The 23,040-nt window shown below is 43.3% G+C and overlaps 1 protein-coding gene across 2 annotated transcripts in view; it reads left to right on the top strand.

Moving 5' to 3' along the window:
• Nucleotides 1–23,040, top strand: part of dpp6b (dipeptidyl-peptidase 6b) — a 226,856-nt gene that overhangs the window by 37,034 nt on the left and 166,782 nt on the right. Inside the window, exon 1 of one of the 2 annotated variants that reach the window (XM_017703449.2) lies at nucleotides 11,036–11,839. The exons of the other annotated variant lie outside the window; for it this stretch is intronic. Within the exon in view, the coding sequence (XP_017558938.1) occupies nucleotides 11,648–11,839 (192 nt within the window). The 5' untranslated portion in view covers nucleotides 11,036–11,647. Of the gene's footprint in view, nucleotides 1–11,035; nucleotides 11,840–23,040 lie in introns of those variants that run through there. 2 annotated transcript variants of the gene reach the window in all.

Here is a 23,040-nt window from a genome sequence, read left to right as displayed (position 1 = left end):
TGTAAAATATTATGGAAAGCTTGTAAATATGGTCGAAATACATTCGAAAATGTATGAAAATATGCATTCCAGTATCTTAATTTCAAGTGTTAGCAAGTGAACCTTTAACATGGAAAAAGCAAGAATATAATTTAATGTTTATAATACATAATACAAAATATAATAACAAGTACAAGTGAATGCATTTGAGAAATATGTTTAACGTACATTTTTTGGTCACTTTCATACATTGCAAAAATATTTTATATGAACGATGGGAAAACACATGTAATTGCATTTAAAAAATATATATTTAACAAACACATTTTTGGCCATTTTCATGCATTGCAACAATATATATAATAAAGACATTTTTTCCCATGTGGGTCCAATTATACATGCTGGAAAGCACATAAATATGAAAAATAAAGCAATTATTATCAGCGCTACAGCACCCCTGGTAAAACAGAGTGGCAACAGCGACAGTGTTACTGTTTCCCATTATAATTGGTATAACTGGTAATCCGTGTTTCACATAAACATCATGCCTTCGTACGCAGTCACATGAGAATTAATCTTGAATATCGCTGTTATCAGAAGAACATCTTGTATCTCTAAAAGCGGTAACTTTACAGGAGACGGTAAAAACATACTTCACTTTTAATGTAAGTCAGTGGAACCAGAATTATTTCGAAGTGATTTTGGGTCATTTCTTCCTGAAATGTACAGACAGTGTAAAGGAGAACAGGCATTTTCAAATTATGTCAATAACTGAAAAACGACCAAACCGGAGATACGAGGTTTTGTTCTGACAGCAGTGATATGTTAAACTGGGTTCATGTAGAAAGAAAATACTATCATAAAATGCTTTAACAAAACAAGTGGCCTGATGATTTAAACCTTCAGGCCATTTCTGTTGGACGGGGGTTTTCACTGGCCTTCACTGGCTTCAACACATCAGTCTCCTGTTCCAGCAACTCTGGAAACAGCTCAGTTTCACTGCCAGTAGCCAAGGTTATAATAAATCAAGGCTGGGTGCTTGAAGGCAAGAACGCAAGGATAGTTTTGCAAACAATCCATGGCATGTACTTAACAAAAAAGCAAAGAACACAGGCGGAGACCTCTCACGACTTTACAAGCGCTGCAAGCATCCGTGCCACTTTGAAGAATCTACTGATAGATGTTAGTGGGGTTGTCTATGGTACACTCTCAGAAGAAAGGTACGAGGTATTGCCCCTCTTGTCTCCAAGGTGGTTCCCTCAAGGCTCCATCTCAGTACCTTTAGTCAGGGAACATAACTGAACCATAACCCACCAAAATTATCTGTTCTAAGCTGGACTGACTCCACACACCCCGCCTCGCCTCGCCTCCAGGCTTTTATTCTACTGCTCTGTTTTAAAACATTCGGTTATGAAGATGCACAAATGCCAACTTTTCACCTGGAGGAACTGATTTAAGCTCCACAATCAGACCTTAAACCCACTGTAGAACCTTTGAGGGAACATTTACACTGTTTGTACCTTGATGAATGAAAAAACGTACCTGCGCAGAACCTTCATTTCTAACAGTTTTGAGAAATTTACAAGGGTACCAGTATTTTAAATCAGCATATTCTACCACATTGCTGTGAATGAAACTCACTCCAGCATGTAAGCTTTCTTAATAAAGTCTCCTTGCTGGAGGCCTTAGTATATCCTGTTTTATATCCTAGTTGGAGATTGGTTTGACCATTAACCAAGAGGTCAAGAGTTACTGAAATTCAGTATGGCTACATCGTCCATCTGTGGTGCAAAGTCTGAAGAGCTTAAGTAGGTCCTGCCCCTCCGCGAGCTGAACATATGTGTGGTAGTTTTTTACTGACTGATTGCGTCTGGGCCGCGTGCCATAAAAAGTGAAGTACTCTTGTTTCAAAGCTTTTTAATTACATTCACCATTTGTCACACCGGCTCCGGCGAGCCCGGGGTGGAATCGAATGTCAGAGCGTAATTGAGTGATAAGGAGCGTGTTTCACAACTGAACTCGGATCCCATTAGGGTCAGCCTTTGCTGTGTGTAATTGAATTTTGATACAGACGCTGAACTAGTCCCACGAACAGATGCTTCTACCCCGCGGACATGTCGTCAGCTTCTGCTGTTAGCCAGTAACAATGAATAAAAAAAACTCTGAAGTGGTTTAGATTCAGTGATCCAGAGATCGATATGCGAATTCCTTAGCTTGTTCCTGTAGGCCTGTTCGACAAAATCAAATATTAAAATAGTTGAAAACTGAAAAGCAGTGCTGACTGGTTTCATGACACCACACGCTTCCTTGCATCGGTTTTTATCAGTCCAACAGGACATAGGCTTTTGTTTATGTAGTTGAATCCTAGTGAGTCGATACTAGTAAGAAGTATCGATGCATCTAAAGAATGCAAGACGACACCAGTGTCTGACCAAAACATCTCCAAAATGGTAACTTTACAGGTCAAGAAAAACTTTCTCAACTAGCTTATTGCAAGCCATTGTTATCTGATGGCATATTCCTCTTCTTTTTCTTTTTCTGGTGGATTTTTGTCTGAAAACTCACCCCCATGTTTAAGATATTGACACCATTCCCGCTCCAGAATGTTTGGTATGATCGGGAATGATGTGCTTGTATACAGGTTTTTGTACAGTTATTGTTTTTTTATTTTTCCCCCAAAAGAAAGGGGTGCAAAAAATTAGTGCACCAACTTAGGTTGTTGATACAAGTCCATTAGTAACACCCTATTAACCATGTGAGGAACAAATGTAACCGCCAAGCAACATCCTAGTGACCATTTGGGATACCATAGCAACCACATAACAACATCCCAGCAACCACCTGGGATACCAGAGCAGACACGTGGCAACATACTAGCAACCCGCCTGGGATACTATAGCCACAACTTATCAACACCTTTGCAACCATCTAAGATACCGTAGTAAGCAACACCCTAGTAACTGCCTGGGAACTGCTAAAGCTGCACAATCACTCTAGTTTTTCTAGTTTGCACTGGAAGATAATGTAAGATTCCATGTAATTTGGGGCGTTTCTGTTGGTCCATTCATCATGATATTCTAACGCAATTTAAAGGGTAACTGGCATCTTCAGATTTCATGTCCATCTTTTTCAGAGTCACCTTGTGAGTTCAGACTGTGCCTGCAACATGGCGGTGGTAGTATGAGGGAAGACTCTGAGAACTTGGCCTGGAGTTCTGGGCAGCTTTTCCCTGTAGCTAGAAGGCCGGACCCCCTCATACCTGTAGTAGGACTGATGTAGGAATGAGGAACAGGGAGGAGACGGGGTGACGGTGGGGACTGTGAAGGTGAGGATGTGAATTTATAGGGTGTTAGATTGGAGGACAGAGGGGTTTCAGGCATGTTCCTCCCCCCAAGCTTCAGTTATAACTGAACGACATTGTGTTATCTCAGCAGTGTTCAGAGGCCGAGACTCCATCCCTTACTCTCTACATTAGAGCTCTAATTTGAGGCGATAATGTAGGTTTTAATCACCCAGTTCAATTCAAAGAACTTTGGAGATGAGGAAAAACACCCCTGCCGATTAATTGGAGAAGCTGAAAGTGGGTCTCCTGTAGAGCTGACACACTGAATATTGAAAAAGAAAAAGATATTATATTTAGTTTTTGAGGCTTCTGTGCAGTTTTCTGGTAAATGTGTGGTCTGTTTTTTTCCCTGACGCTGAAAAATGAGGGGTGGTCTTTGATTTTTGGGTGGTGTTGACTAGCCGTCATGGTTGCTTTTTACTTGTAATGAAAAGACTCAAAATGTTGCACATTCTTTAAACCCTTCACCCCCAAAATCAGTTTAATGTGGGGCCTGAAGTTGTTCAGCTTCCTCTTCTGAGTAAGCACATTTCACCAGGCTGCTTGCTCTGCAGGGACGTGGAAACGACTCTGGGTAAAAGTGAAATTAATTGAACCTCACATGCTATTTGGTTTGCCCATGCATTTCAGTAACATCTGTGATGCAATTAGAACAGAGCTGTGATTAGCCTGTTCCTACCAGCGCAGCGGCAATAAAAGCTGCAGAACGTAATAGAGGTTGTTCTGATCGAGGAAATTGGCTCCGTGTTCTACCTCGAGGCTGGCTGTTATGAAAGGCGCCGAGAGACTTACAGTACCTCAGGCCTGTGCAACTTTTTTTGCTGCATGCTCTGAAAAATAAGGGTCCTAAATCAGCTTGGGCACGCAGCACTGTGCAAATGTCAGAGAGCGCGCCCTCCATTTGATTTGCAGTCAAAACAACCATCGACCTGGTAGAAACCAAACCTGCCCCCATCAGATAAACAGCACTTAAAGCTTTCATCTCTGAGAGAGAGGAGAACATCAAGCTGCTTCGCATCTGAAAACGTCCACAGGTGTTTCTGTCCATCCTTCCACTGTGAGAAGACTCTTAAACACAATTAAGTAATTAAACACAATTCTTATCTGATGGTATGTTCTTCTTATTCTTGGTCTTATTATTATTATTATTATTATTATTATTCTTTCAGGCTTTTGTCTGATAACTCATCCTACAGTTTTTGAGATATCAAATATCCCATCAGAAGGTTTGATCAGATGGGGAATATGTGAAATGTGCTTGAATACAGTTTTTCTTATAGGATGTAAGGTTTTCGTGAAATTGTTTAAAGACTAATAGCAACCACCTGGGATACCATAGCAACCTCCTAGCAACACCCTAGCAAACACCGTGAAACTGCCTGGGATTCCATAGCAACCACCTAGCAACACCTTAGCAACCACCTAGCAAAGGCCTGGGATGTCATAGCAACCATTAAGCAACATTGTAGCAACACTCTAGCAACCATCTGGTAACCAACTAGCGACACCCTAACAACCACCTAGCAGCTACCTAGGATACCTCAGCAACTGCTTATCAACACCTTTGCAACCCACCTGAAATAACCATAACCATGCGGCCACACCCCAGCAACCGCCTGGGATACCATAGCAACCACCTCGCAATACCTGTACTACCACCTAGAAACCACCTAGGAAACCATAGCAACCACTAATCAACATCTTTGCAACCACCTCAAATAAACCTTAGTAACCTTTGCAACACCCTAAGAACCGTCTAGCAACTGCAGTCGCTGCATTTTCTTCAAGAAGCTTTTCTAGTTTTCTGTTTAATACGTGTTTTCTGGATTTTTTTCAGTGATGATGTGAAATAAATATCTTTTACTTGATGCACGTTTTGTCTGGAAATTAAACAAATGAAGGGTGAAAAAATATTTAACTCTTATAGAACTTTTAATTCCTTTAAACTCCAAGTTTATTCACATTTTTGTGTTTTCATTTACAAGTTCACAGAACGGTTCTTTAGGGAATCAAATGTTCTAAAGAACCCACTTAGCACCTTTATTTTTAAGGGTTTCAGAAACAGCGCAGTTTTTACGAAGCTTGTGTTTTGCTGATCTAAGCCGGTTGGGCTGCTCAGAGCTGATCTGCTCAGCTGGCTTGTGGTCATTTCCTCAAGCGGAGCAGGTCATGATTAAAGATAATCTGATTCCATGGATCAAATTCCAAGATCAAATCCAGTGAAGGATGAAGCTCTCCTGCCATAGGCGGCTGAAAGTATGCTGGATCTGTTGGATTTCTTAGGCCAAGCCTGTGCTCAGTGTTGTCTGGTGAGTTTCAAGGGCAAAATCAGATAAATAACAAAGGCATAGAGGAACAAAGCCTGACTGCACTGCCTGATTGGCTTTGCACAAGGTTTACGGTTCAGTTTACTTCATCTGGTTACAATGATTTATGGATTTTTTATCCTTGAGGAAAAAAAAACATTTTTCTTCAAGGTTTTTGGATTTGGTCTTCAGGGTGGTGACTTGGTCTTCAGGCTGACGTAGTGTGTGAGAGATGTACTTTCAGCAATGCTGAGGTCAGTCAGACCTTGTAAAATATAACGATGTGCTAATAATAATAGTTATAATAATAGTACTCCACACATACACTACCAGTTAAAACACTGGACACACCCACTCAGAGATTTAGGCTGTGTTGTTTATGTTTTTAGATGCAAAGCACCTCATGGACCTGACTCACATTTAGCAGGCAGGAAATCCCCCATAAGGGGGCGCCCTTAGCGGTCAGGAGGTGTGCTTCATGTCAGTGACACTGTGTGTCCTTGTTTTTACTTCTTTCCACGTTTTCCAATAATAATAATCAAAACCATGACTGCGCTCTTATATTCTACCACATAGTGCTAATTAGACTCCGCCCCCTCATCACAACACAGCTGATAGGCTGAAATGCATTAACGAGGACAGACTAATTTCCTCTAAACGAGAAACACATAGTAAATAAAATGATAGAATGATTGAGCCCCTTAAATAAAAGTATATTTTAACCATTCCACCTTTTTTTGGATGATGGTATTTAGTTTTATATCTTATTATTAAACGGTCCTTTATTTATGCTTTATTGACTCCTTTATTTTAATCACAGTGCATCAAAAAATGCAACATCATGCTTATTTGATTTTGACTGTATATACGTTACATCTGTCAGTCTGATGGACGGGTCTGGGTTTGGCGAATGCCAGGAGAACATTACCTGCCTTTCTGCACTGTGCCAGCTGTAGAGTTTGGTGGAGGACTCTCAGGTACCAAGACATTCTGGACAACTGTACATGTCCAACTGTGTGGGAACAGTTTGGGGAAGATCCTTTTCTTTTCCAGCATGACGGAGCACCAGTGCACAAAGCAGCTTCATAAAGGTCTGGCAGGGTCTGTTTGGTGTGGAAGAACTTGAGTGGCCCTCACAGAGCCCTGACCTCAACCCCATCCAACACCTTTGGGATGAACTAGAACGGAGATTGTGAGCCAGACCCTCTCGTCCAACATCAGTGTCTGACCTCACAGGTGCTCTTCTGGAAGAATGAGCAGAAAGTCCCACAGACTCTTTCCAACACCTTGCAGAAGCTTCTCAGAAGAGTGGTTTAGAATGGGATTCATTAAAGCTGTAATGTGTAGATACTATCCCAATACTGGAGGTTCACGTCTACCAGCTCAACTTAATCTCCTAAATGAAGTAAACACGATGTTGAAGATGGTGTTTGGATGGGCTAAACTTAATGAGTTGGAACAGTTAGTAGGATCTCTGAGGCCTGAGGGAGACGCTGTCCACTCTTATGCCTTCACGAAAGAGGTTCTCATCAGTTTCTGAGTCTAGAGGAGCCTTTTTCATCGTAAGTATAAGATCAGCGCTAAGAGGTTTAGTGCGGTGGGTTTCCTCCCTTTCAATATTAATTGTTCGTCTGAGCTTTCGCTTTCAGTCGTTGCAGATGCATTACATCTCAGAAACGTCTGCAGAGGATGTTTACAAATCACTGCCTTAATGCCGAAGATGCTCATCGCCGCTGTTATGCAGATGTTCTCCTAGCGGATAGCAGATACTCTCTTAAGAAGTTAAGAATGCTACAAAGGGTTTTTTTGCCATACAAGAACCACATTTGGTTCCCTTAAAGTCAACACAAATTGGTCCCGTCTCTAAATTACAGTCTTAAAACATATGGCTCTTCAAGGCTTCTTTATTCTCTCGTTTCCAGGGGCACTCAAAGAACCCTCAAAGGGTTAGCTCGTTCTTCAGCTTGACGGACAAGGTGCTGTAGATGTTTCTGTATAGAACATTTTTGATAAGGATTCTACATAGCACCCAAAAGCGTTCTTCTGTTGTTACAAGCTTAACTTCATAACAATGCGAGAACCCTTTCGGGTGCCCTTTTCAAAAAGGTTCTGAATAGAACCATCTACAGCACATTCTGAAGAACCCTGTTATGATGCAAAGAACACTGTAATAATGCTAAGAGCTCTTTATTGAACTATTTTCTTTAGTAAAGAACCCTTCTTTACTAAAGAACCATCTTTTTTAGGAGTGTATGGAAAACATTTCCAGCTTCATATGTTGGTCAGGAAAAGCGCTGTGACATATTTGCCCAAAATTCCAGCCACATTAGTTTCAAAATGAAATGAAGACAACGTTCCTCATCATAGGACGTAGTGAAGGAGCTGTCCAGGTGCTGGAACTGTGCAGGAACGCATTACAGCCTGACAAAGAGGGTTTCACGCAGTGCATGCTCAGGCATCTGAGGAGGCATTTCTACAGTCCACAGCTGTTCCTCACACAGCTCCCTGCTCCCTACGCAGTGCTCTAGATAATCAAGTCAGATTTATAGATCTATAAATTTATTTAATTATAGAGCACGTTTTACAACAGGTGCTGTCACAAAACAGCTGTACAGATGGGGGTCCGAGCCCCCATGAGCGTCGCCAGTGGAGGCAGTGGTAAGGAAAAACTCCCTAAGAGCAGGAGGAAGAAACCTTGAGAGGAACCAAGACTCAAAAGGGGAACCCATCCTCCTCTGGACCACACCGGACAGCAAACAGCATTAGTATAAAATACTGTACAAATCATGAAAACTCAAAGAACCCTTTGCATGGTGAAATGGTTCTTCAGACTGACGGTGAATGTGTATGGTCCTATACAGCACCAAAAAGGGTTCTGCTGTGTTACAAGCTTGATACCATAACAGTCGAAGAACCGTTTTTGGTGCTATAGGCTGTTTTCCGTGGATAAACCGTAAGAACCATCCTTTTGTTTTGGTTGTTTTGGGTGATATTGAGGTCACTATAACATGTGATTTTAGAATCTTCTGCTTTAGGGTCCTAATCTAACACAGCCGTGCCTGTAATAGCGCCAGAACCTCTGAGAGCTCTCACCACACGGGGAGGGGAGAACATAATTCCCAACTGCTGGGGTCAGACTGACCCCACAGTGTTCAGATGGGTGAAATATAAAGGCTTTTAAGCCCAAATAGTGCGGTGCACGTCCAGTAAGGAGTCTAGCCCACATGTTATCTTCAAATCTACCATCATCTTATACCCTTTGGGGTCAATCAACAATTAAACCTCTGGGGAATATCAGGGTTCTCCTGGGAATTATGTTCTCCCCTCCCCGTGTGGTGAGAGCTTTCAGAGGTTCTGGCGCTACTGTTATAGTGACCTCAATATCACCCAAAACAACCAAAACAAAAGGATGGTTCTTACGGTTTATCCATGGAAAAAAGCCTATAGCACCAAAAAGGGTTCTTCGACTGTTACGGTATCAAGCTTGTATCAACAGCAGAACCCTTTTGGTGCTATATATGACCATATACAACACATTTGACGTCAGTCTGAAGAACCCCTTCACCATGCAAAGGGTTCTTTGAGTGTTCGTGATTCTACAGAACCATTTTCTTTGCTAAGGAACCTTTGGAGAGCCATGTGCAGGTTCCCTCATACAGCGCTGAGCTTTCTGATCACCAGACAGATGTATAAGCTGTAGTAGCTGCAGCCTAAATGAAGAACGTCAATAATGTTTATTTCTGCTTTTCTGAATGTTCTGCACAGGATACAGCGAGTCATTTTAACGTGCTCGTCTTTAACACGTTCCACGTTATTTCACGTCTTTCACGTTACGCTTGGCCGTATCTGCGCTGATGTTCTGCTTCGTTCGTGTGAAAATGATGGACAGATTTAATCAGACATGGCAAACATCACTTTTATATCATTTTAATATCTTAGCAAAGCGCCACCCCAAGAAAATCACTCTAAACGTTCTAGCTACGCCCCGGGTATCAGATTGGTGTGATGACAACCCTGCTGACAGTGCTTTACGGAAAGTTTTGGGAACACTGCACTAGAACCCCGCTACATAACACTGATATGCCCATTGTAAACATCCATTGCCTTTACTAAAGAACCCTTAAAGAACCATCTTTTTCCTTTTCCATGAACTCTTATATAGAACCACTGCATCCCAAAATAGTTCTTTGCATGATGAAGTTCTTCAGATTGATGGAGGATGCGTTCTGTATGGTTCTAGATAGCACAAGAAAGAGTTCTTCTGTCATCACAAGCTTGACGTAAAAATAGCAGAACCCTTTTTGGTACTGTGTAGAACTGTTTGCAACACATTTTTAAACATGCAACTTATGGTTCTAAACTGAGCCATTGCTTTTACTAAAGAACTTCTGAAGAACCATCTTTAGAAATAAGTTTGAGTTATGGTGCTATGTAGAACCGTATACAAAACATTCTCCATCGATCTGAAGAACCATTACACCATGCAGAGACCCATTTAAGCATTTTAATTGTTCTGGAACTCGTGGTTCTAAATAGAACCAATGGTTTCACTGAAGAACCCCATCTCTTTTATGTAGCATTGCTTGAATGTGCGTGAAAAATATCAGATATCAGCGTCAGCCCACAGTTCCCTTGGTTCTATATAGCATAATAATAATAGAACCTGTTTCGCTGCTATACAGATATTCCAATGTTTTTCATGCTCAAATGAGCCGGTGCCGATACTCGTTTCTAAAGACGGTTCTTCAGAGGTTTTTTAGTAAAAGCAGTGGTTCTATTTAGAACCATTCTTTCATGCTAAAATGGTTCTCTGCATGGTGAAACATTTCTTCAGAATGGTGGAGAATGTGTTGTATATGGTTCTATACAGCACCAAAAAGGGTTCTTCTATTGCTTCGCTGTCAAGCTTGTAGCAATAGCAGAACCCTTTCTAGTGCTATATAGAACCATGTACAACACATTCTCCATCAATGTGAAGAACCCTTCAATCATGCAAAAGGTTCTTTGAATGTTAATAGTTCTGTATAGAACGTGATATATATGGTTCTATATGGAATCTTTTTGAAAATGGGTTCTATATAGCGACAAAATGCGTTCTTCTATTGTTATGATGTCAAGCTCCTGCCAATAGCAGAACCCTTTTTTGTGCTGTATAGAACCAAATACAACACACTCCCCATCAATCTGAAGAACCAGAGAGCCATTTAAGCATGCAGATGGTTCTGTATGGAACTCGTGGTTCTAGATAGAGCAGGGTCCCCAAAACTTTCTCCAAAGCTGCGAGTTTGTTTTCTCCTGCTGTCACACCAGACCGCAGTTCGGCTGCTGGCCGCTGGGCGGCGCTGCAACACCGTCTTTCACGGGTTCAGCCCTTCGTAAAGAAGTAAAATAGCCGAATCTGCGCGTGCAGGGCGCATATGACCGCGCACACCGGACTGGTCATCACCTCAGGCGCGAGGACTTCCACAGGCGTGTGAGGAGCGACGGGCGCTGAAGGTCTGGGTCCAGATGGAGCCGCTGCGCCGCTGAGATCCCAGGCGGGGAGCCTGGTCCTCCTCACTGGCCACTTCTCATGCAGAGCGCGTCGCCACGCACAGCCCCTGGTCCCAGTCCAGCTTTCCAAGACCAGGACCTCCCCTCGCGCCAGAGGAGACCTGTTCCTCTGTTCCTCCCTGCGCGCTCGAGCCCATTCCCACCTTCAGTCCCCGCTGCTGGATGCTCGCTCCTCTCCAGCCTCTCCAGCGCGCGGAGCGAAGAGCTGGACAACGTGCTCTGAATGTAGAGCGGACTTGGAGCCACGCTGAGTGTCCAGGTGCTGAGACGCCTCATGCATCTTTCAGGCGGCTCCTCTTTCTACTGAGACCAGTTGCTCGAGAAGAGAAGGGGGACATCTGGCTGGACAGCAGACTGGGCAGGAAGGCTGAAGGACCTCTCCGGCTTTGAGATGCAGTAGCGCTTCTCTCTTTTTTTCTCTTCTTCTTCTTCTTCTTCTTGTTGTTCTTCTTCAAAGCTGGACCCTATGGCTTCGCTCTATCAGAGGTTTACCGGGAAGATCAACACGAGCAAATCCTTCCCGCACCCACCTGAAGCCAGCCACCTTCTCGGAGGGCAGGTCGAGGGAGAGGAGAAGGCAGGAAAAGCCCCCCAGCCTGCGACGGACGGCCGGGTCAGGGCGCAGTACCGCAAGAGAAACGCGTGCGAGGATGAAGACGTAAGAAAAAAAATCATAAGGCTTCATTTTTGCCAGCTTCTCCGTCGAATTATCCGGTCCACCTTAAATGGCGGCGGTTGCATTCTACCTTCTGGCGCCTTTACAACGGGCGCCTATGGAGCTGTTGCACCATTTAAGGTGGACTGGGGAATTCGAACGGGAAGCCAACTTCAGTTGAGATTGTGTGGCTCTACTACTGCAGTACTTGGCGAAAGCTCGTGCTGGATGCGCGTGAAAGCAGACTACGACGTAGATCTCGGGCTCAATTTAACGCGAACGAGTTTTTTCCAGGTTTTTTGTTTTGTTTTGTTCTTTTTTGCTTGTTTTTTTGTTTTACTCGCTCGGGAAGGACAAAAGCACGGTTAAGGTCGCTGCGACAGCAAGACAGGGGTAATAGTAATGATTGCACACGCATCTCATGCGTGAGATGCTGCAACGCAGCGATAATAGTAATGACGATAGCACACTGGCACACGCATCTCATGCGTGAGATACTGCAACGCAGCGATAATAGTAATGATGATAGCACACTGGCACACGCATCTCATGCGTGAGATACTGCAACGCAGCGATAATAGTAATGACGATAGCACACTGGCACACGCATCTCATGCGTGAGATACTGCAACGCAGCGATAATAGTAATGACGATAGCACACTGGCACACGCATCTCATGCGTGAGATACTGCAACGCAGCGATAATAGTAATGACGATAGCACACTGGCACACGCATTTCATGCGTGAGATACTGCAACGCAGCGATAATAGTAATGACGATAGCACAGTGGCACACGCATTTCATGCGTGAGATGCTGCAACGCAGCAATAATAGTAATGACGATAGCACAGTGGCACACGCATCTCATGCGTGAGATGCTGCGACAACAACACAGCGGTAATAGTAATGATGATAGCGCATGCGTCTGATGCGGCCCCAGATGTTAGCTACAAAGATGGTTCTTCAAGGGTTCTTTAGTAAAGACCCCTGAACACTCAAAGAACCCTTTGCATGATTAAATGCATGATAGATGGTTCTATATAGGATCTTTTTGAAAAGGGTTCTAGCCCACAATTCCCATTTTGGTGCATCACTATGTGGCACAAAAAAGGGTTCTGTTGTTATGATGTTATATAGAACCATGTACAACACATTCTCCATCAATCTGAAGAACCATTTGACCGTGCAGAGACCCATTCACGCATGCAAACGGTTCTGTATGGAACTCTGTATGGTTCTAAATTGAACCACTGCTAAAGAACTATTACTAAAGAACCCCATCTTTTTTATGTAGCATCATAGTAATGGAACCCTTTTTGGTGCTATACAGATGTTCTGATATCTTTCACGCACAAATGAGCCAGTGCTGATACGCGTTTCTAAAGATGGTTCTTCAGAGGTTTTTTAGTAATAGCAATGGTTCTATTTAGAACCATGGGTTCTATATAGAACCATTTGCAAGCTGAAATGGTTCTCTGGCTTTTTGGAAAGGGTTCTTTTGTTACAAGCTTGACATCGTCACAACAGCAGAACCCTTCTGGCGCTTTCCAAAACGTTCCATTTAGATCTATCTACCGGACATTCTCCATCGATCTTATCTTTAAATTTAATCATGCAAAGGGTTCTTTGAGTGTTCATGACTCTATATAGAGCCGTTTTCTGTACTAAAGAACCCTAGAAGAACCATCTTCTTTCATCTTCTATTGTTCCAATGTCAAGTCTGTAATAATAGAAGAACCCTTTTTGGTGCTCTATAGAACCATTTCCAAACAGGTTCAGTATAGAACCATATAAAACACATCCTCCATCAGTCTAAAAGAACCCTTTCACAGTACCAAGAACCCCTGTGCAAACGGTTCTTTGAGTGTCCACGGTTCTATATAGAATTGTTTTCTTTATTAAAGAACCTTTGAAGAACCATCTTTTTAAGTATGTATAAAAGTTAAAGTACCATGAAACTACTGTTAATACAAAAAGGGTTCTGACCTTTTCATGATGTCAGGCTTGTAATGATAGACGAACTCTTTTTCACTATTTAGAACAATACAATATGTTCTCCATCAATCTGAAGAACCTTTTCACCATACAAAGAACTGTTTAAATGTGAAATGATTCTATATAGACCTCAAATCGAAGGTTCTAATGAGGATAGCATATGCGTCTGATGTGGCCTCAGATGTTAACACCACACTTTTGAAAAAGATGGTCAAGGGTTCTTTAGTAAAGAAAATGGTTCTATAAGGAACCATCAACACTTAATGATGATTAACAGGTTCTATGCATGGTGAAATGGTTCTTCAGATTGATGGAGAATGTGCTGTAGATGGCAGCAAAAAGGGTTCGTCTATTGCTACGGCCTTCATGCTAGCCACCTTTGGTGCTATATAGAGCCCTTTTCAAACAGGTTCTATATAGAACCATCTACAGCACATTTTCCATCAATCTGAAGAACCATTTCACCATGCACAGAACCCTTTAATCATACAAAAGTTTCTTTGAGTGTTCACGGTTCTATGTGTGCTTTTCCTTAATTTTACGAAGGGCATCTACTTATAAGCACTTTTAAAATGGATGGTTCTTTAAGGGTTCTGTGGTGAAGCAAATGGTTCTATGTAGAACCATGAACACTCAAAGAACCCTTTGAATGATTCACTGGTTCTTCAGATTGATGGAGAATGTGCTGTAGATGGTTTTTTTGAAAAAGGTTCTATGTAGACATCAAATAGAAGGTTCTGATTTCCTTTACTAGAGAACCCATGAAGAACCGTCTTGTTTAAGAGTGAAGTTGTGCTGATTTTGATCGTGTCTTGACGGCTGTTTGTTGGATTTTTGTGTAGTAGCCAGATTCCCATTCCCAGGCCAAAGAAGGGTTCTTCAGATGTGGAACCTGAGTACTTTCAGGACTCTGAGAGCGTCGGCTCATTGGCTGAGATGCTCAGCTTTTCTCAGCTGCTGGTTTGGTGACCCTGGTGTTTGGTGTGCCGGGCGACCGGCTCTGCCCTGCGGACCCAGTGTGACTGACCGCGACGCGGTCAGCGTTAATCGATCATCCCTCTTCCATGCAGTCGCCACATTAATAAGTAATCGGGCGTAGGTGATGTATGTCCTCCCCCGGGCTCACTTCTTTTTCGGGCGTGATTGAACGCTGCGCTGACCGCGGTGCTGAAAACGTCGACGTGTGGAATAGCCTGTCTGTTTAATTACTGAGCGTCTCCTCCGCTCGGAACTGGCCGATTTCCGTTTAGCGGGACACTTGCAAACCTCAGACCGCAGGAGATTCACGGTGCGCTGAGCGAGTCCAGAGAAGCCAGCAGAGCCGTTAGACTCGGCTTCGTTATACAGTTCTGCTGTTTTGTTTGTCGAAGGCCACTCGTTCTATTTTTGCTCTGCCGCCAAATTCCCGTCCCATCCCGAAAAGGGTTCTTCACACCTGGACCTTGAGCCCAGTTCCCAGCAGGGATGCACCGACACAGGAATTGTGGGCTGATGTGGGCAGATGATACCGATGCTTAAAAAAGTACAGCCAATGGTTCTATTTAGAACCGTTTCAGGCTTAAATGGTTCTTTGTATACTGAAATGTTTTTTTTCAGTTTGATGGAGAATGGTTCTTCGTAGGAACTAAAGGGTTCTGCTGTTGTCAAGCTTGTAACAATAGAAGAACCCTTTTTGGTGCTATAGGGACCCGTGTTCAAAGAGGTTCTGTGTAGAACTACATACAGCACATTCTCCGTCAGTCTGAAGAGCCGTTTCTCCATTGCAAAGAACCATTTAAGCATGAAATGAAGACCTAAAATAGCAGGTTCTAAATAGAACCATTGCCTTTGCTAAAGAACCCGTGATATTGGGCTGTTTTATTTGATGGTGCGTTGACAGCCATTTGTTGCTTTTGTCCCATTTTCGTGCCAAAAAGGGTTCTTCAAATGTGGAGCCTGAATCCAGTTCCCAGCAGGGATGCACCGATACGGGAATTGTGGGCTGATGCCGATGTTCGATATTTTTCATGCGCAGATCAGCCGCTGCCGATACGTAAATGCTGGTGCTGCTGTGACTCAGCGTAACCCATGTTATGCACGTTCTAATGCACAGTTCCTGCTCATTTCAGTTCGCTGGGGAAAGGCGCTCAAACCTGGCCTGTGCAAAAGTTACGGAACGTTTTATGTTCCGTTCCTTCCAGGATGTTAGAGTAAAACCATGTTTTACTGTGCTCTAATATTTGAGTGTGTTCCCCATAGAGAGGGCAGCTGTTTTGACTGTTCTAACAACTTTTGCATACAAATGCAGCCCACGTTTCGTCCGACTGTCACTGATTATAAAACACACACCTGAAAAGTTCTGTCTGGATTTGAAGGCCTCTGCCACAGAAGACCTCCTTTTTTGGTTCCTTAAACCTTCAAGTGCCTTCAAAAAACTTTAAAGAGCCCGTTTTGGCTTGACCGCTTGAGTTTTCGGTCAGTTGGTGCTCCGATGCCTCTGGTGTGAGTACCAGGTTATCTGCAGTAGGTAAAGCAAAGTAGTGGCGCATCTGAGTGGGACTGGTCTGTGAGGCGGCGTGATCTCTCTCACTATCGCTGTGTTTTCGAGAACTTGTAACTGTGAGCAGTGTGTCCAGCAGGGAGGTGGGTTTGCTGACAGCTCGTTCCAGTTCCCACGGGTGATGGTCTGGCAGTGCCGGCGTTTCTGGCTGAATTATTGATGAGCGAGACGTCGACAGTCAGCTGACGGGGAGGCCGTATCAGGAATCTAGAGAAGGGTCAGCGAGACTAACAGCCTCATCGATGAGGACATGCATACAGTTTTCACAGTGGCGGTGAATGGAACCAGACGTCTGCCTCAGAGCCAGGGGTGTCAAACTCAATCGCTTAAAATGTTTTTATTTCAGTTTAAATTAATGTTGTGCTGTGACCCACCTGGCCACTGTTTGTTCAACATGCGAACCTCAGCAGTGAAATACAGACACTTGTAGTCGACCTCCAAATGTTACATGAATACTTGAAATACTCAAAATCTAAACGTCCCCAGGAGCTCCGCCTCTAAAACCCACCTATCTGCTTAAATTAGACACCTGGCGTCTTTGCTTTGCTCTGTTCATGAAGACTTGGGCTCAGTTTCTGAGCTGCTGAGCTGATGTTCAGCGTTTATGATGCTTCATGATGCAGCTGGTGAGTTTGTTGATATGACTGGTGTGATATGACGTTGCAGTGAATGCTGGGAACTGTAGTACAGCTCACTGTGAAACGGGCTAATATTAATGGGCGATTAAAACACGCAGTGGGCCGGTTAGGATTGTGTCAGGCCTCTCAGCCTTGTGTGGGACACATGGGCTCTAACAGTTCCTCCTAGAAAGGTATCGCATGAAAGGGTTATGAACACATGAAAGGCTTTATGTGGAAAATCTATTTTTGAAAATGCATATTTTAGCATATCATCAAGACTCCGTATAAAACCTATATAAAAAAGGTGGTGCGTTTAGGTTTGGATAGCAAATAAGATATTTATTATATTGTATTTGTGTTGTGGTCGTGGTGAATGGGGAAAAAGGCAGATCAAAACAGTCTGAATACCGTCTTAATTTTGTAATTTATGCAGAAATTGTAAAAATATTCATTAATGTAAAGTCATTTTGTGCCATTTCTGTCAGTGCATTCACACCGAACTGCTCACACAGGGTGCAAAGGGACCGGAAGATTTCAAACGGTGTAAAGAAAAGGGAAAAAAGTCAAGGTTCTGATGTGACTGCATGGTTATGTAAGAGCGGCTTGATTCTAATATTGAAGCGCTTCTATCTCTGAGAATAACAACAGTCTTCGGGAATATTTCTGATTAATGGGAATGGCACAGGAGCCAGTGAATACCACTTCATCTTGGATTATTGCAATTAGGCTGTAATTGAAAAGCTCGGGGGAACCACTTGCACAGCTCGCTGTTTCAAGCAGTGAGTTTATTAGATGAGCACAAGCTTAGAGGTCACCTTCATCACTAATTATGCTGTGTTTTGTGATATAGCAGCAGAGTTTCTTTTCCTTGTATGGCCACTGACTGGCCACTTTATTAGAAACACCCACCTCGTGCTTCCGCTCACTGGCCGCTTTATTAGAAACACCCACCTCGTGCTTCCGCTCACTGGCCACTTTATTAGAAACACCCGCCTTGTGCTTTTACACACTGGCCACTTTATTAGAAACACCCGCCTTGTGCTTTTGCGCACTGGCCACTTTATTAGAAACACCCACCCTGTGCTTTTACACACTGGCCACTTTATTAGAAACACCCACCTTGTGCTTCCGGCTTACTGGCCACTTTATTAGAAAGACCCACCTCATACTTCCGCTCACTGGCCGCTTTTTTTAGAAACACCCACCTTGTGCGTCTGCTCACTGGCCACTTTATTGGAAACACCTACCCTGTGCTTCCGCTCACTGGCCACTTTATTAGAAACACCCACCCTGTGCTTTTACACACTGGCCACTTTATTAGAAACACCCACCCTGTGCTTTTGCGCCCTGGCCACTTTATTAGAAACACCCACCTTGTGCTTCTGCTTACTGGCCACTTTATTAGAAAGACCCACCTCATACTTCCGCTCACTGGCTGCTTTTTTTAGAAACACCCACCTTGTGCGTCTGCTCACTGGCCACTTTATTGGAAACACCTACCCTGTGCTTCCACTCACTGGCCACTTTATTGGAAACACCTACCCTGTGCTTCCGCTCACTGGCCACTTTATTAGAAACACCTCCCATACAGTTACGGACTGTAGTCCATCTGTGCAGTTTATCAGCCCCCTCTGGCCAGTCTCTGACCACAGGGCCACTGTTGACCAGATACCAATCAGCAGGTCGACAGAAAAGCTGCAGTCTGTACACCAGCAAGGCCTGCGTGATTACATGTTGGGAGATTACATGTACTTCAAAGCTCGATTTAAGTGTACAGACACGCTGTAATAAGCACTGCTGACGTTAATCACTGTGTTACTTCTTAATTAATATTTAATTAAAGCAGAAAGACGGTAAGTCTGTCCTGTGACTCAGCACTGTGCCATGTCTGGGAGTCAGCTATATCACCCTGAGGTTTACTTTCCTCATAGCTCTTCACCCTGGGTGGCAGGGCTGCGAGCCAATACATTGACCTTAATTAATTGCCCAGAGGTGGCCGGCCCAGAATAGAGTGACATTCAAAAGGACGGGAGCCTGTGGATACGGCTGCCTTTTGTGAGCAGCAACGTATTGACTTTCACTGTGTGCTCAGCTGAGCAGGGCGGTGGGACTCCTAACAACCTGCCGTCGTTCAGAAACACGGCCCGCAACATGTGACCAACCAGACTGGACAGAAGTCTGATAGAAGTGCACGTTGATTACTGAGCATCTGGGAAATGTTATGAAAAGTGGGTTTTATTACGAGCAGGATTTGGACTGCATTACTGAAGTGAATTCAAGCCGTATTATGAAACAGCACTTGGGCACAATTTGGTGCACGGTGTTGCATAATATGGGCTTATTGCTAATAGAGTTCAGGCTATAAACCAAATGGAGCTCCGGCTGTATTCCCAAATTTGGGCTGCGTTATTAAACAGGAATGAAGATGCAGAGAAAACTATGTTTACGTCGTTATAGTACAGAATTTAGGCTATAAACCAAAGAGGACTGGAGTTTTATTGGGGCTGTTTGTCAGCTTTTTGAGCAGACAGCGCTGGTGCTATGAAGTTAGAAGAGTTCAAATTTTAAATGTTGTGATCATTTAGAAATTTAAATATATACATTATAATCATTCTACAACTTGTTCTCAGTAAGTGGAACAGTTTATAAGTTAAAGGTAGTTTTGTTCGGGTAATTGATTTTTTTTAAACAAATATTTCGATTCTTCTCAAGGGGGCAGTAAAGAAAGTAGTGCTTTTGTGCATCATTGAAAGAGAGGAAACTACAGCGTAGGGCTCAAGGTTCAATATCGCAGTTATACAAATTTAAAAAATGATCTAAATCTGATGTTCAGTGTTAAAATTACTTGAAAATTATTCAAATTTTAAAAAAAAACTGTAGGAGTCTTAATGACAGTGACGGAGCTCAGCATGTGACTCTTATTGTAGAAAATTGAGCCCAGGTTCTAGTAAACGCCAGGTGGGTTTAAGTGTACACGGAGAAAAGTATTAAGCTCACGTTTCAGATAAACAGACAAATTCTAATCTAATTTAATACGAATTCTAATTCTAATCATCTAATAACGGTGTCAGCCCGGCCACATCGTATTTCACCCTTATACCTTTTAGCTGGAGAACAGTGAGTTTGTGAAGAGCTACTCAGCTTAAACCAAACCTGATATCATCTCTTAGTGATGTTCGGAGGTTTAGTCCATTACGTCTACATGAGTAAAGTGTAAACTGAGCTTGAGTTTGATGGTCATCTTCACAGCTGTGCTCTGTACTAGCCGCTGTGCGGAGCCGCCCCTCTGGTGTGCCGTGGCCGTTAGGCGGCTGCAGTAGTCATTAGTTCTTTATTTGAGCTGAAGAGAATAAAAACTCTGACCAAAAACACAAGATGCAGCCCCTACACTGCCCTCTAGTGGAGCGTGGGGTTCAAACCTCTCCTACTTCTTATGATTCTTAAAGAAATTCGGAAGTCGATAGTCTGTTCAGAAATGTGTGTTTCATATTAGATTTTTTTTAATTCATCGAGTTGATTTTGAAAAGTATTATGCGATATTGAAAGCAGCCGCGCATCAGAGCGTGCCTCAGGTTCCCAGTCCAAAGACGTTTTTGGACAGACTTTTTCTTTTCAGTAGGCAAACAATAAAACCATAATTCGTTGCTGGCTTTACGTACGACATTACAGCTCCAGACCGAACAACTTTTGGTCATTTTGTACTTCTTAAGGCCCTTTGTTTACAAACACTAGCTGTAGTGTTGGAACTACCTGATGGACTACAACTACCAACTACCTGTATTGTAGTATGCATGACTCCACTTGGGCAGCTGGGAAATGTTGTTTTTGTAGTGAGTGTAGTTTATGAATAATGGACTACAAATTCCATGAGGACTAGGACTTAACAGAATATGTAGCCCAGGCTGTCCTAAGAAGTATAAATAGAGCTAAACAGTATTTAGGCCATATTAGTGGGCAGAATTTGGACTATATTACCAAATAGAAGCGCCACAGACATATAAATCAGACCCCAAACCCCCACAATGCCCTTATTCTCAGAAGTCATGACAACGATACGGCTTGTTCTTCCCAACATGAATACACACACACATCTTCTAAGCCGCTTCTCCTTCTGGGTCGCGGGGGGTGCTGGAGCCTATCCCTGCGGCCTGAAGGCAGGATACACCCTGGACAGGCCAGCAGTTCATTACAGGGCAAACAGAGACATTCACTCACACCTAGGGGCAATTTATGGACTGTGGGAGGAAACTGGAGAACCTGGAGGAAACCCATGCAGACCCTACACAAAGAGGACCCTGGTCACCCGGCTGGGGAATCGAACCCAGGCCCTTCTTGCTGTGAGGCAACGGCGCTACCCACCTTCCCACCGTGCTGAGACCGTTTCTGTCGCATACTCTCGCACAATGTGGAGAGCAATTGTGTCCGTAATGACCACAAATCCCTGCTTAGCTGCTATGGATAATTCTTCACAATGAAAGATCATAGCCAGAATTTCAGCTCTAAGCTCCACTGACCCGATCCAGTCTGGTCTGCTCAGCTGGAGAGCCACTCTTACATGGAATCGGCGCCTTAAAATCCCTCTTCATTCCACCTCACCCCTGCCTCTCCAGACACTGTAGCCTGTTACAGAGAAGCGCATTTAACGCTGTAGAAACAGTTGTCTGTGAAAGTTTTCAGCCACCAGTCACTGAGTTGTCGAGTGACAGTCAAGCTGATCTAATTTCAAATGCTCGAAGACTCCATCCGCTGACATTCCTGACATTCCCGCCACTAGAACTGAGGAAGCTATTTATGGCCAATTAGCTACCTTGCTTACTTGATAGCTCAGCTTAACGCTACTTGTGATGCCAAAAAATAATATAGTGCACTTTCCTGCCCTCAAACGCTCACACAAATCCCTGTAATGACACGGAGTCGGGTGTAGATTTCATTCTGTGGGAGCTACCATAAATGTCTGCTTCCAGCTCATATCGGAGAACTTTATTGTTATTTATTAACGTCGTCAGGAAAAAAGTCTTCTGGGTTCGCAAACGCTAGAGGGCGCTCCCGAGTGAGTCCAAAATGAAAGGCTTGGTGTGGAGCCTTTGAGCAAAATCATAGTTTATAAACGCTTAAACATTTTTAATGAAAAAGAAATTAATTCATTTCCTGACCAGCATAAAACATTTTAACACCGCTGTTTTATTTTTAAGATCTTTTAAACTCGAGTTATAGGAGTTTAAAACGGAGCCTCATGTACGTTCATGACGTCTGAGAGCGCGAACAGCCAATGAGCTGCTCTGCTCACCAGCCAATCAGCACTCAGTAGCCGTAATCTTAGCGCCCTGCTGCCCAAAACCTGTTTGCTGTAGAAAAAAGGAAACATACAGGTGAGTTTTCTTTGCTTTTTTTAGAGAAAGCTTTTTTAAAGAAACGTTCTGTGCGAGTGATTAGAAGCTATTTTAACTTTCCGGTTTTAGTGGTTGAGCTCCGTTCACTCCCGTTCATTGAGGACTCACATGCAGATGCCCTCTGCCGTTTTGCAGTCATGACTTTTATATAATAGGGGAAATAGGAAGTGGCCAGACTCCTAATAAACCAGCTCTGCTTACATCGCCTTAGTGAACTTTTTACAGTAAAACAAATTTAAAATATTAATTGACCCATCGACAATGCTGTTCTAGTTTATTTTCTGGTGGCATATCGGTGGCATAAATAGTGCTTGTAGGCTTTTCCTTCACCTCTAAAAGTTAAGAATTCGCTAAATTGTTGTTAGCTTCAGCTGCAAGTGTGTCATTAGGTCCTGTAGGTACCAATATTAAGCAGGTACAAAAAACATAAAACTGGAACCTTCGGTACTGAACCAGTGGAGGCATCCCAGATAGCAAGAGGATAGCAAGCCACAGCTGGCCCATTATGGCAAAGCTGGCAGCCCACTGGCTTTTTACTCAGTAGTCTGGGTGGTCTGGGTGGACCAGCAGCAGCATGCAGTCAGCGGGGTGCTGACCTTATCAAGCCAGCAGACCCGACATACGCTTATTATCTGGGATAGTTCAAGTTATCTGGTG

The sequence above is a fragment of the Pygocentrus nattereri genome, chromosome 2, assembly GCF_015220715.1.
Source record: "Pygocentrus nattereri isolate fPygNat1 chromosome 2, fPygNat1.pri, whole genome shotgun sequence".
In the NCBI taxonomy this organism is placed as follows: Eukaryota; Metazoa; Chordata; class Actinopteri; order Characiformes; family Serrasalmidae; genus Pygocentrus; species Pygocentrus nattereri.
The sequence above is the reverse complement of the archived record's forward strand: the minus strand, read 5'-3'. Positions and strand labels throughout refer to the sequence as shown.